Source organism: Talpa occidentalis, unplaced genomic scaffold (assembly GCF_014898055.3).
Source record: "Talpa occidentalis isolate TD23 unplaced genomic scaffold, MPIMG_talOcc4v2.1 talOcc4.14, whole genome shotgun sequence".
Lineage (NCBI taxonomy): Eukaryota > Metazoa > Chordata > Mammalia > Eulipotyphla > Talpidae > Talpa > Talpa occidentalis.
Window position 1 is genome coordinate 18576993 of NW_023601433.1, and position 12339 is coordinate 18589331.

Here is a 12339-nt window from a genome sequence, read left to right on the forward strand (position 1 = left end):
GCTTAGCTATTGTAAACAGTGCTGCTATGAACAGAGGGGTGCAGGTGTCCTTAGGAATTACTGTTTCTGTGTCATTTGGGTAAATACCTAGGAGTGGAATTGCTGATCATATGGAAGCTCTATGTTTAGTAGTTCAAGAAATCTCCACACAGCTCTCCATAGTGGTTAGACCAGTTTGCACACCCAGCAATGCAGGAGAGCTCCTTTTTCTCCACAACCTCGCCAACAATTGTTGTTGCTAGTTTTTTTAATATGTGCCATATTCACTGGTGTAAGATGGTATCTCATGGTAGTTTTGATTTGCATTTCCCTGATTACAAGTAATGTTGAACATTTTTTCATATGCCTGTTGGCCATTTGCATTTCTTCTTCAGAGACGTTTCTTTTTAGCTCTCCTGCCCATTTTTGACTGGATTATTTCCTTTGTTTGTGTTGAGTCTCATCAGCTCTTTGCAGATTTTTGTGATCAGTCCTTTATCATTAGTGTTGTGTGCAAAAATGTTCTCCCAGTCGGTGGGGTTTCTCTTTGTTTTTGTTATTGTCTCTTTTGCTGTGCAGAAGCTCTTTAATTGGATGTAGTCCCAGCTGTTTATCTTTTGCCTTCACTATCACTGCTTTGGGTGATGTGTCTGTAAAGATGTCTTTGAGGTGCATATCATGTAGTGTTTCGCCTATATTTCCTTCTATGTATTTTATAGTTTCAGGTCTTATGTCTAGTTCTTTAACCCATTTTGAGTTGGTTTTTGTGCATGGTGTGAGGAAGCGGTCAAGCTTCATTCTCTTGCATGTAGCGACCCAGTTTTACCAGCACCATTTATTGAACAAACTTTTTTTGCTCCAGTGTATATTCTTTGCTCTTTTGTCCAAGATTAGTTGACCATAAATCTGTGGGTTTATTTCTGGATTTTCTATTTGGTTCCATTGGTCCATGTGTCTGTTCTTGTTCTGATACCATGCAGTTTTGATGCTTATGGCTTTGTAGTATAATTTGAAGTCTGGGAGTCTGATACCTCCATTCCCTTCTTTTTTTTCAGGAGAGCTTTGGCTATTTGGGGTTTTTGGTAATTCAGTATGAACTTCATCAAAAATTGTCTTATTTCTTTGAAGAATGTCATTGAAATTTTTATTGGAATAGCACTGAATTTGTAAATTGCTTTTGGTAGGATGGCCTTTTTAATAATGTTATTTCTTCAAATCCATGAGTAGGGATGTCTTTCCATTTCTTTGTGTCTTCTTCTATTTCTTTTAACAGTGTTTTATAGTTTTCTTTGTATAGGTCCTTCACCTCTTTTGTTAGGTTTATTCCCAAGTATTTGATTTTTTTGTTTCAATAATAAAAGGGATGGTTATTTTTTTTTTGACTTCTTCAGATTTATTGTTTGTCTATAGGAAGGCTACTGATTTTGTGTGTTGATTTTGTATCCTGCCACTTTACTAAACTGATTAGTTTAATTAGTTTTTCTGTGGAGTTTTTGGGGTTCTCTGTGTATATTATCATATCATCTGCAAATAGTGATAGTTTAACTTCTTCTTTTCCTATTTGGATTCCTTGTATGTCTTTCTCTTGTCTTATTGTTCTGCTTAGGACTTCCAGTATTATACTGAAAAGCAGTGGTGAGAGTGGACATTCTTGTCTTGTTCTAGATCTTAATGGAAATGCTTTCAGCTTTTCGCCATTGAGAATGATACTGGCTATGGGTTGTCATATATGGCCTTTATGATGTTGAGGTATAGTCCTTGTATCCCAAGAATTTCAAGGGCCTTTATCATAAATGGGTGTTGTACTTTGTTGAAAACTTTCTCAGCATCTATTGATATTATCATATGGTTTTTATATTTCTTTTTGCTGATGTGTTGGATAACACTGATTGATTTTTGGATGTTGAACCATCCCTGTGTCCCTGGAATAAATCCTACTTGGTCGTGGTGAATTATCTTATGGATACATTGTTGGATTCTGATAGCTAAAATTTTATTGAGGATTTTTGCATCCATCTTCATTAGAGATATAGGCCTGTAGTTTTCTTTTTTTGTGTTGTCCTTTGTTTGGTTTTGGTATTAGAGTAATGTTGGCTTCATAGAACATGTTTGGTGTTATACCTGCCCTTTCAATTTTTTGAAAGAGTTTGTGAAGGATAGGCACTAATTCGTTTCTGAATGTTTGGTAGAATTCATTTGTAAATCCATCAGGTCCTGGGCTTCTATTTTTGGGGAGGTTTTTGATTACCATTTCAATTTCGCTGTTTGTAATTGGTCTGTTTAGGTGTTCTATTTCTTCTTTATATAGCTTTGAGTGATTGTAGAGTTGTAGGAATTTGTCCATCTCTTCTAGATTGTTGAACATGTTTACATATAACTGTTCAAGTAGTTTCTGATTTTTCTTTTGATTTCTGCTCTGTCCTTTGTGATTTCTCATCTTTCATTTGTGATCATATTTATTTGTGCTTTCTCCCGTTTTTCCTTTGTAGCCTGGCGAGGAGTTTGTCTATTTTATTTATTTTTTTGAAGAACCAGCTTTTGGTTTCATTGATCTTTTGGATTTTTTTTTTTTAGTTTTGATTTCATTTATTTCTGCTTTGATTTTTATTATTTCTTTTCTTCTATTGGTTTTGGGTTTTTTTGTTGTCCTTTTTCTAGTTCTTTGAGCTTTGAGATTAGGTTGTTTGAGTTCTTTCTTGTTTCTTGATGTGAGTCTCTATTGCTATATAGTTTCCTCTAATCACTGCTTTTGCTATGTCCCATATGTTTAGGAAATTGGTGTCCTCCTTGTCATTCAACTCAAAGTATTTTTTAATTTCTTCTTTGATCTCCTCATTAGTCCAGTGGCCTTCCAGTAGTGTGGGTTTCAATCTCCATGAGGTAGGAGAGTCCCTTGCCTTTTTCTTTTTATGGTTTATTTCTAGTTTGATGCCTTCATGGTCAGAGAAGATGGTCGTATGATTTCAATCTTGGTGTATCTGTTGATGTTTGTCTTGTGTCCCAGTTTGTGATTGATCCTGGAGAATGATCCGTGTGCGCTTGAGAAAAATGTGTAATCAGATTTTTTTGGGGTTTAGTGTTCTATAGATGTCTGTTTTGCACATGAGCTCTAGATCCTTATTTAGAGCTTTCTTGTGCTTACTTATTTTCTGTCTCGTTGACCTATCCATTGTTGATAATGGTGCGCTGAAGTCTCCTACTACATATGTGTTTTCTCTGATGTCTGTTTTCAGAGATAATAATAGTTGTCTGATATATTTTGGTTCTCCTTCATTTGGTGAGTATATGTTAATGAGTGTTCTTTCTTCTTGAAGAATTGTTCCCTTGATCATAATGTAGTGACTGTTGGGGTCTCTTACTTTTTTGAGTTCGAAATGTTTTATCTGATATAAGTAGAGCTGTTCCTGCCTTCTTTTTAGGTACATTTGCTTATAGGATTGTTTTCCATCCTTTAACTTTGAGTCTATTTTTATCTTTTGTAGTTAAATGTTTTTCCTGGAGACAGCAAAAGTTTGGGTTTTGTTTCTTAATCCAGCCTGCGACTCTGTGTCTTTTAATTGAAGAGTTTAGTCCATTTACATTTAGAGTAAATATTGATATGTTAGCATCTGTATTTGCCATTGTGTTTGTGTTTCCTCTGATTTTATTTATTTACTCTTTTAATAACTTTTTTTTGGCTTTGTTTCATTGTTATTCACCCCTCTGTTTGTTCTGGCTTTCGGACTCCTTGTAGTATTTTTTGGAGTGGGGGTTTAGTCATAATGAAATTCCAGAGTTTCTTTTGGGAAGGTCCTTATTCTTCCTCATAGAGGAAGGAAAGCTTTGCAGGATAGAGTATTCTTGGTTGGCATTTGTCTTGGAGTCTGTTCACTATGTCCCTCCACTCTCTCCTTGCCTGTAGAGTTACTTCAGAGAAGTCTGATGTCAGTCTGATTGGTTTTCCTTTGTATGTTATCTGTTTCTTACCTCTTGTCAGCTTCATCATTTTTTCCTTGTCTTGGATTCTTGGGAGCTTTACTGTTTTGTGTCTTGCTGTATTTTTCCTTTCGTCTTGGAAGTTTGGTGTTCTTCTTCCTTCTTCATGTTTGGGAAGTTCTCTTCAATTATTTCCTTGAACATTTTCTCTGTTCCTAGGTCTCTCTCCTCTCCTTCTCTGATTCCTGTAACTCTTATATTTCCTTTCCTCATGGAGTCAGATAGTTCCCGAAGTCGTTCTTCAGTCTTTTTCATACCTCTCTTTCCTTATCTCTTTTCTCCTTTTCTCTTCTCTTTCCTTTTCTGTTTTGGTTCTTTTTATTTCTGTGTCTTCGAGAGTGCTTAATTGGTCTTCCATTTCATCTATTCTGTTATCACTGCTTTTCCCATCATTTTTTAGCTCTTCCATTAATCCTTTGATCTCCTGCATTTCCTTCACTTCTCTCTTCATGGACTCAATTTTATTCTTCTGAGTGTTATTTTCCTGAATGACTTCTGTCAGTTTTTTCATCACAACAATTTTAAATTCTCTTTCTGGAAGGCTCAGTAGTTCTTCCAAGTCACTGTCATTGCAATCTGGTGGGTGGTTTTCTTTTTGTGGTGTGTCTTTTTCCTGAGGAGTTGCTAGGCTGCATGTAGTTTTTCTTTTCCCTGCTGCCTTTTTTCTAATTTGTCCTATGCATTGGGACACTGTGTTGCTAGTACTGGCCGGCATCTTTTTGGTGTGCTCTTTCTGGGATTTCGGATACTGGCGGTCCAATGGAGTCAAATACTGTTATGCCAGAAGTCCAGTGAGGCAGTAGTACTTTGAGTATATTAATGGTCGCTGTCACAGAATATCTCCTCCTTCTGTGTTTGTTTAATTCCAAAGGTGTGTCTTGAAGCCCCACAGACTTCCCCGGAGGTGGGGCAGCTAGATTGCACCCTGGGCTCCAAATCACTGGATCCCCCTCTAGGCTCCAACTCCCTGCCAGGTGGGACCAGGCTTGTGGTCCTTCAGCTCACCTCTGGCTGTGCAGGGAGCCTTCTCCCAGTTTCAAGCAGTCTTTATTGAAGGAAGGTCCTTGTTCTAAAATGGCAAGTCGGAGGTGCACTTTCCTGCACACTTGGTCTGCCCCAGCCTTGGATGCCCGTTCCCCCTCTGGGCTCATTCAAGAATTATATTCTTTAGCTAAAAGGCTTTGTAATTAAGTAACTTACAAAGTGGCATGACACAACCCACCCTCAGCAGACATACACTGTCAACTAGAAAAAGAAACAAACAGGCAATTGCCATGAATCACATATACCAAGATAGGTGCAATACAGGGCACTACTGGAACACACAGAAGGGTCATTCCAGTTTTATGACAATATTATGGCTTTGATGGTGATACCTCACTGATACAAAGAGTATGCCAGATGCAGGGAAGATGCATATGCAAAGAGCTAGTATACGTGGTGTTATAAGTGGTCTAGTTCTGTCAGATGTTAAAGAGCAAAAGTATAAATAGCAGCAAGAGATAGGCTGTATAATTTAGCAAGAACCAAGGTGATGTAGCTGTGATTTTATTCTATGCTAAGGATTTTGAAAATTTTCCTGAGGGTCAAATGTAAAACAATGACAAAGTCAATGACTGGTGATTTAAATGTCACTTGTCAAGTGATAGTGTTTGGCCTTAATATCACTACCCTCTGGTAGTTCACAAGCTGATGAAGTTCATGCTTCCAGAGAAGAGTTTATATGCAGACCGACTTTTTAGGGGATGGCAAAGTGAAGGAAGAGGACAGTCAGATATTCAAAACTGAAAAATTCAAAACTGTTATTTTCAGAATTTTAAAAGCTATAGAACATGATGCATAAGTGTGGGTTAAGAATATTTTGTATCATGAATGTTTACACTTTCACATTTTATTCAATATGGATAAGAAACAATATTTAGTTATTCACTATCCAAACAATGAAAAGGGTTGACTTAGTTCTTACAGTTTATTTCAGAAAGCAATGATATCTAAAGTAACTTATAAATTTCGGGTACATACCTTCTTCTAGTTCTCTAGTTATATTTTTTTCCAACTCCTGCTGCATCTGAAATAAGCCCAATATTATTTATAATGATTAAGGATCAAGAGACATTATTGTAGGAATGATACATAGCTTATGAAATGTGCGTTTTAAATAATATTTCTAGAGACAAAACTAGTGGGTTGCTTAAGTAGAAAAAATAATCCTATAAATAAAATAAATTCCTATTAATTTTAATTAATTTTAGAAACAGGACATAATTACACAATGCTATTTAGATTGATCTGATAGAAAGTATAATTAGTATTGGCCCACTGCATATATACTGTTGCACATTCTTTAATGGCAGACCAATTCTAAGCAAAAGTCAGTTTTATAGTGAAAGCATTATTTTGCAATTCTTTGAAAAACTACCCTTTGAAAAAATTCACTTTTTTTTACTTTAATGGACTTTTCCTTAAAATGAACTTTCCATTCTCCACACTGAAAATATTAAAATCTTAAGGTCTGTTCTGTTTTTAATTTTTTCAGCACAGTCTTAAATATAAAAATAAAGCAGTACTGTCATCATGTCATGTGAAAGTCCTGGCAAAAAAAACCCAAAATCTATTTTGTTCTCTGGATTAGACGGAAACATTTCCTTATGCTTATGAATGCAAAGATTTAAGAAAATGTGTTTGAAAAAAGGAAAAATATAGGCTAGTGTCAGCTTTCAAACATAGCTTCACTTTCATGACTTTCTAGAATTAGAAACAAGAAAAAACAATATATAACTCCCTTTAATTGTAACTTTGTCTCCTCTAGCAATTAGGGTTAATTTTTGACACATTGACTAATCATAATCCTATTAGCTATGGAATCATGAAATATAAGGGGATATCTTGAACTATACTACAAATGACCCTAAGCTGTCTAGGGTGTTATTAAAATCATTCACATATAAGGGTTTCTTATCAAAATCTATCATATATAAAAAACAGACTCATAATTATTTAAGACAGGGTCTACAATAGTGACCCTGAACATAAAACCACTGTGATAATACAGAAAACATGATATCCAGTGCTTTTACAAACTTTGTGTAGACAGATTTTTTTGCCTAGACATATTTTCCAATATTTAGAGACAATCTTTCATAACATTTTTTTGACAAAAGCATTATGAAATGAATAATGTGACATCATCACTAGATAAATCTTATTGGATTAAGAAATTGATACGAGATGGCAGAAGTCTTTTTAAAAGAATTTTATATTACCATTAAAACATTAGGAACTACCAATGTAGTAGTATTATTTACAATCATCAAAAAAATTAAATATTGGAGAAATCACAAAAGACTCAGAAATCAAAAGAATAATCAGAGATTACTATGAACACTTATATGCAAACAAATTCAATAACCTAGAAGAGATGGACAAATTCCTAGCATGATATAATCATCCAAAATTAGACAAAGAAATAGAACAACTAAACAAACCAATTACAAGCAGCGAAATTGAGGCAGTAATCAAAGCACTCCCCAAAAACAAAAGCCCAGGTCCAGACGGCTTCACAAATGAATTCTACCAAAAGTTCAACAGTGAATTAGTGCCTATCCTACACAAACGCTTTCAAAAAATTGAAAAAGAAGGAATACTAACAAATACGTTCTACAAAGCCAATATTACACTAATACTAAAACCAAACAAAGACAGCACAAAAAAAAGAAAATTACAGGCCCATCTCCCTAATCAACACTGATGCAAAAATCCTCAACAAAATCCTTGCCAACAGAATCTAACAATGCATCAAAGAGAGAGTACACCATGATCAAGTGGGATTCATCCCAGGGGCATAAGGATGGTTCAACATATGAAAATCAGTGTAATCCAACACAACAACAAAAAGAAAAATAAAAACCGTATGAGCATATCAAGAGATGATGAGAAAGCATTCGGCAAAGTCCAACATCCATTTATTATGAAGGCCCTTGAAGTTCTCAGGATAGAAGGAACATACCTTAACATAATAAAAGCCATATACGATAAACCCACTCCAACATTATTCTCAATGGCGAAAAGCTGAAGGCCTTTCCTCTAAGATCAGGGATAAGACAAGGATGTCCTCTCTTACCACTGCTCTTCAATATAATACTGGAGGTCCTAGCCAGGGCAATAAGACAAGAGAAAGACATACAAACAATCCAAATAGGCAAGGAAGAAGTCAAACTATCACTATTTGCAGAAAATATGATAATATCCATAGAGAACCCTAAAAACTCCTCAGAAAAACTACTCAAAATAATCAACCAGTTCAGTGAAGTATCAGGATACAAAATTAACAAGCAAAAATCAGTAGACTTCCTATACACAATCAATCAATTGGAAGAAGAAGAAATCAAGGTAACCATCCCTTTTATAATTGAAACAAAAAAATCAAATACTTGGGAATACACCTAACAAAAGAGGTGAAAGACCTGTACAAAGAAAATTATAAAACACTGTTAAAAGAAGTTGAAGACGACACAAAGAAATGGAAAGACATCCCCTGCTCATGGATTGGAAGAATCAACATTTTTAAAATGGCCATCCTCCCAAAAGCAATATACAGATTCAATGCTATTCCAATAAAAAGCTCAATGACATTCTTCAAAGAAATAGAACAAATACTGATGAAATTCATATGCAACCACAAAAAACCACGAATAGCCAAAGCCCTACTGATGAAAACAAAGGAGAAAGGAGGTGTCACACTTCCAAACTTCAAGCAATACTACAAAGCCATAATAATTAAAACAGTTTGGTATTGGAACAAAAACAGACACATAGACCAATGGAACCGAATAGAGAGCCCAGAAATAAAACCACACTTATATGGACAACTAATCTTTGACAAAGGAGCAGACTATGCAGTGGAACGCGGACAGTTTGCTCAATAAATGGTGCTGGGAAAACTGGACCACCACATGCAAAAAAAATGAAACTAGACACCACCTTTCACCATGCATAAAAAATCAACTCAAAATGGAGAAAAGAACTGGACATGAGAACTGAAACCATAAAATATCTAGAAGAAAATAAGGTAAAACACTACAAGACATACATCTCAGAAACTCCTTTAAATACTCATCACCCAAAGCAGTGATAGTGAAGGCAAAGACAAACACCTGGGATTACATCAAACTGAAATCTTCTGCACAGCAAAAGAGACATTAACCAAAACAGAGAGACACCCCACTGATTGGGAAAAAAATCTTTGCACTCCATCCAACTGATAAGGGACTGATCACAATGATATATAAAGAACTCACACGGCTCAACAAACACAAAATAAACAATCCAGTCAAGAAATGGGCAGAAGAACTCAAAAGACATTTCTCAATGAGGAAATGCAAATGGCCAACAGACATGAAAAAAATGTTTAACATCCCTTATAATCAGGGAAATGCAAATCAAAACCACACTGAGATACCACCTTACACCAGTAAGAATGGCACATATCAAAAAAACAAGCCAACAACTAATGTTGGCGAGGATGTGGTGAAAAAGGAACTCTTCTGCATTGATGGTAGGAGTGCAAACTGGTCCAATCATTGTGGAAAGCTGTCTGGAGGTTCCTCAGTCTACTAAAAATGGAGCTACCGGGCCTCCCCAGTGGCGCAGTGGTTGAGCGCTGGGTTGTGAAGCTGCCCGCAGCCTCTGCAGCACCGGCTCAATCCCCAGCCACTGAGCGAGAGTCCCACATGGCGCACAGACCTCTCCTGATGCTCGCTGCTCCCCTCAGCAGTGTATTGCCTGCTCTGCTCTGCTTCTTGCTCTGGCTCTGGTGAATTCTCTCACCCTCCCATTCTTCTGACTGTACCCAGTGCTTGTATAAATAAATAAAATAAAATCTTTAAAAAAAAAAGAAAAGAAAAAATGATAAAAAAAATTAAAAAAAAAAAATGGAGCTACCATACAACCCAGCAATTCCACTACTAGGGATCTACCCAAAGGACACAAAAACATCGTTTCAAAAGAATACCTGTACACCTATGTTTATTGCAGCACTATTTACAATAGGTAAAACCTGGAAACAACCCAAAGGCCCAAAAATAGGTAACTGGATCAAGAAGATGTGGTATCGATACACAATGGAATATTATTCAGCAATCAAAAAAGATAAACTCATGCCATTCACAGCAATGTGGATGGAGCTAGAAGGAATTATGCTCAGTGAAATAAGCCAGAAGGAAAAAGAAAAATATTGGATGGTTTCACTTATAACGGGAATATAGAGGAATCAGATAAGACATCAGTGTAAAAAAAAATAATAATACAAAACACAACAGAGCAAAACTAGACAATTATAAACCAGAGACATACTGCAGGGGAGGAGGAGGGAGAGGGGTGTGAGGGAGGGAGGGAGGAGCACAGGGGACTGTGGTGATGGTGCACAGGTGCCTTTGGGAAGGAAATTCTATGGGTACTCAACCTGAGGGGATGGGGAGAAGAAATATTGTTTAAAAATAAAATAAAATAGTGATTAATTAAAAATTAAATACTGAGGAATTAGCTAAGAAGGTAAAGAATTTATATAATGAAAATATAATGAAAACATTTTAATTTTGTATCAGACTCAACAACTTAAAGAATATTTGACATTTATTATTTTTTTCTTTATCCAATAGTTCAATATCACAACTTTAAATTAATTGTACCCTATTTGGTTGCAATGCTGTCTAAGAGCCTTAATTTTGCCATTTTATGATTCATTATGACATGAAACCAAAAAGAAAAAATATAAGGTTGGGCCTCCCCAGTGGTGCAGCAGTTGAGCGCTGGGTTGCGAAGCTGCCCACAGCCTCTGCAGCGCCAGTACGATCCCCGGCCTCCGGGTGAGGGTCCCACATGGCGCGTAGACCTCTCCTGCCGCCCGCTGCTCCCCTCAGCAGTGTACTTCGTCATTCTGCCTGTTCTACTCTCCGCTCTGGCTCTGGTGAATTCTGCCACCCTCCTGTGCCTCTGACTGTACCCAGTGCTCGTATAAATAAATAAATAAATAAATATTTAAAAAAATATATACAAGGTTCAGAACTCATTAAACAAAGGCCTATACTACGGATAAGTTTATCTGCATTAAGAAGATCAGGAAAACATCATAAAAACTATAAGCATTGATTGAAATGGATATTTTAAAAACAATGAAAACTAGTTGCTATTCAAAGATGGCATATCATTGTCATCTTAGTTATTCAGGGAATTGCCAGATATAGAAACATAAGTGAACTTCACTTTAAACATTCAGGTATTTGCTCAATTCAACTATTTGAAAAATGTTCTACAAGTGTTCAGAAAGACATTTTATATCAATTGAGATAAAAATGCCATAACAGCAATTAAGGATGCACTCTCACGTAAGAAAATGACAAAACATTTAACTCAAAAACAAACTAATTTTTTTTGCAATTAATTTGCAGGTTTATTTAATTTATGAAAGGGATTAATCTTGGATTCCTTTAAATAACAAGCATAAACATTTGTCAGGGGTGGAGGGTAGGGGGTGGGGTGGGACGGGTATGGCACAGGTATAGGAAAACTTTAAAATTGCTTTGAACCACAGTGAAAATGAAATCAATTAGACAGTATGTCAAAGCATTTCAAAGTATACCTCTGGTTTTTAGACATAACTATTTCATTTCTAAAATCTAATTAAATACAGCTTTTCAGGAAAATTTAAATGTGTCAGTTAAATTACATTTATTGAATAAGATTAGAGATGGATATTTTTGAAAATGTGATGTAAAATTGCAAAATTTCTGTCTCCTTTATTAGCACTACTGATGTTTACTTACTGTGTATAAATCAAATACATTATTCAGAATTTCACCAAATTAAAAAGGAGTATTGTATTGAAATCTGAAAGCCAGGGATAAAAAGATACTACAACTAACCTTGGTCAAGAAAGTCTCCATGCTGTTACTTGAAGGCCGCTGGTTTGAGGTAGAAAGAGAAATCACTAAGTTTTCTCTTGGACTAAGATGTTTATTGAGCACTAAACTATTACTAAGATCTCCCACACAATGTGGATCCAGGCCTGGTCTCACAGTAAGAGAGCTGAGTAAAGATTTGTTCTGCTGTTTCTCCACAAAAAGTTTAGTACTGATCTCTGCTAACCTCTCATTAGTCCTGTGAAGATTGCAAAAGACAATTAGTTAGTATTTCATTGTTCTTTGATTCATAAATAACTTGCATTTTTTAAGAAAAATGGTGCCATAAAAGTAAATGGAATTTCCCATTCAACAGTGTTTTAACCATGAGCATGTGTTGCAGCATACCTACTGTTTACAATCACAGCTTTAAAATTGTTCTAAAGAAGTACATATGTTTCTAGGAGGACTCCTATAACTCAAAATAGGG

General features: G+C 35.8%; 1 protein-coding gene across 7 annotated transcripts in view; it reads right to left on the reverse strand.

Moving 5' to 3' along the window:
• Positions 1-12339, reverse strand: part of ANKRD26 (ankyrin repeat domain containing 26) — a 142921-nt gene that overhangs the window by 16535 nt on the left and 114047 nt on the right. For 6 of the 7 annotated variants that reach the window (XM_054694819.1, XM_054694823.1, XM_054694824.1 and 3 more), the window contains 2 exons: positions 11874-12108; positions 5977-6022 (listed from right to left, as the gene is read on the reverse strand). In XM_054694819.1, the coding sequence (XP_054550794.1) occupies positions 5977-6022; positions 11874-12108 (281 nt within the window). The remainder of the gene's footprint in view (positions 1-5976; positions 6023-11873; positions 12109-12339) is intronic. The other variant, XM_054694821.1, reaches the window with a different exon arrangement.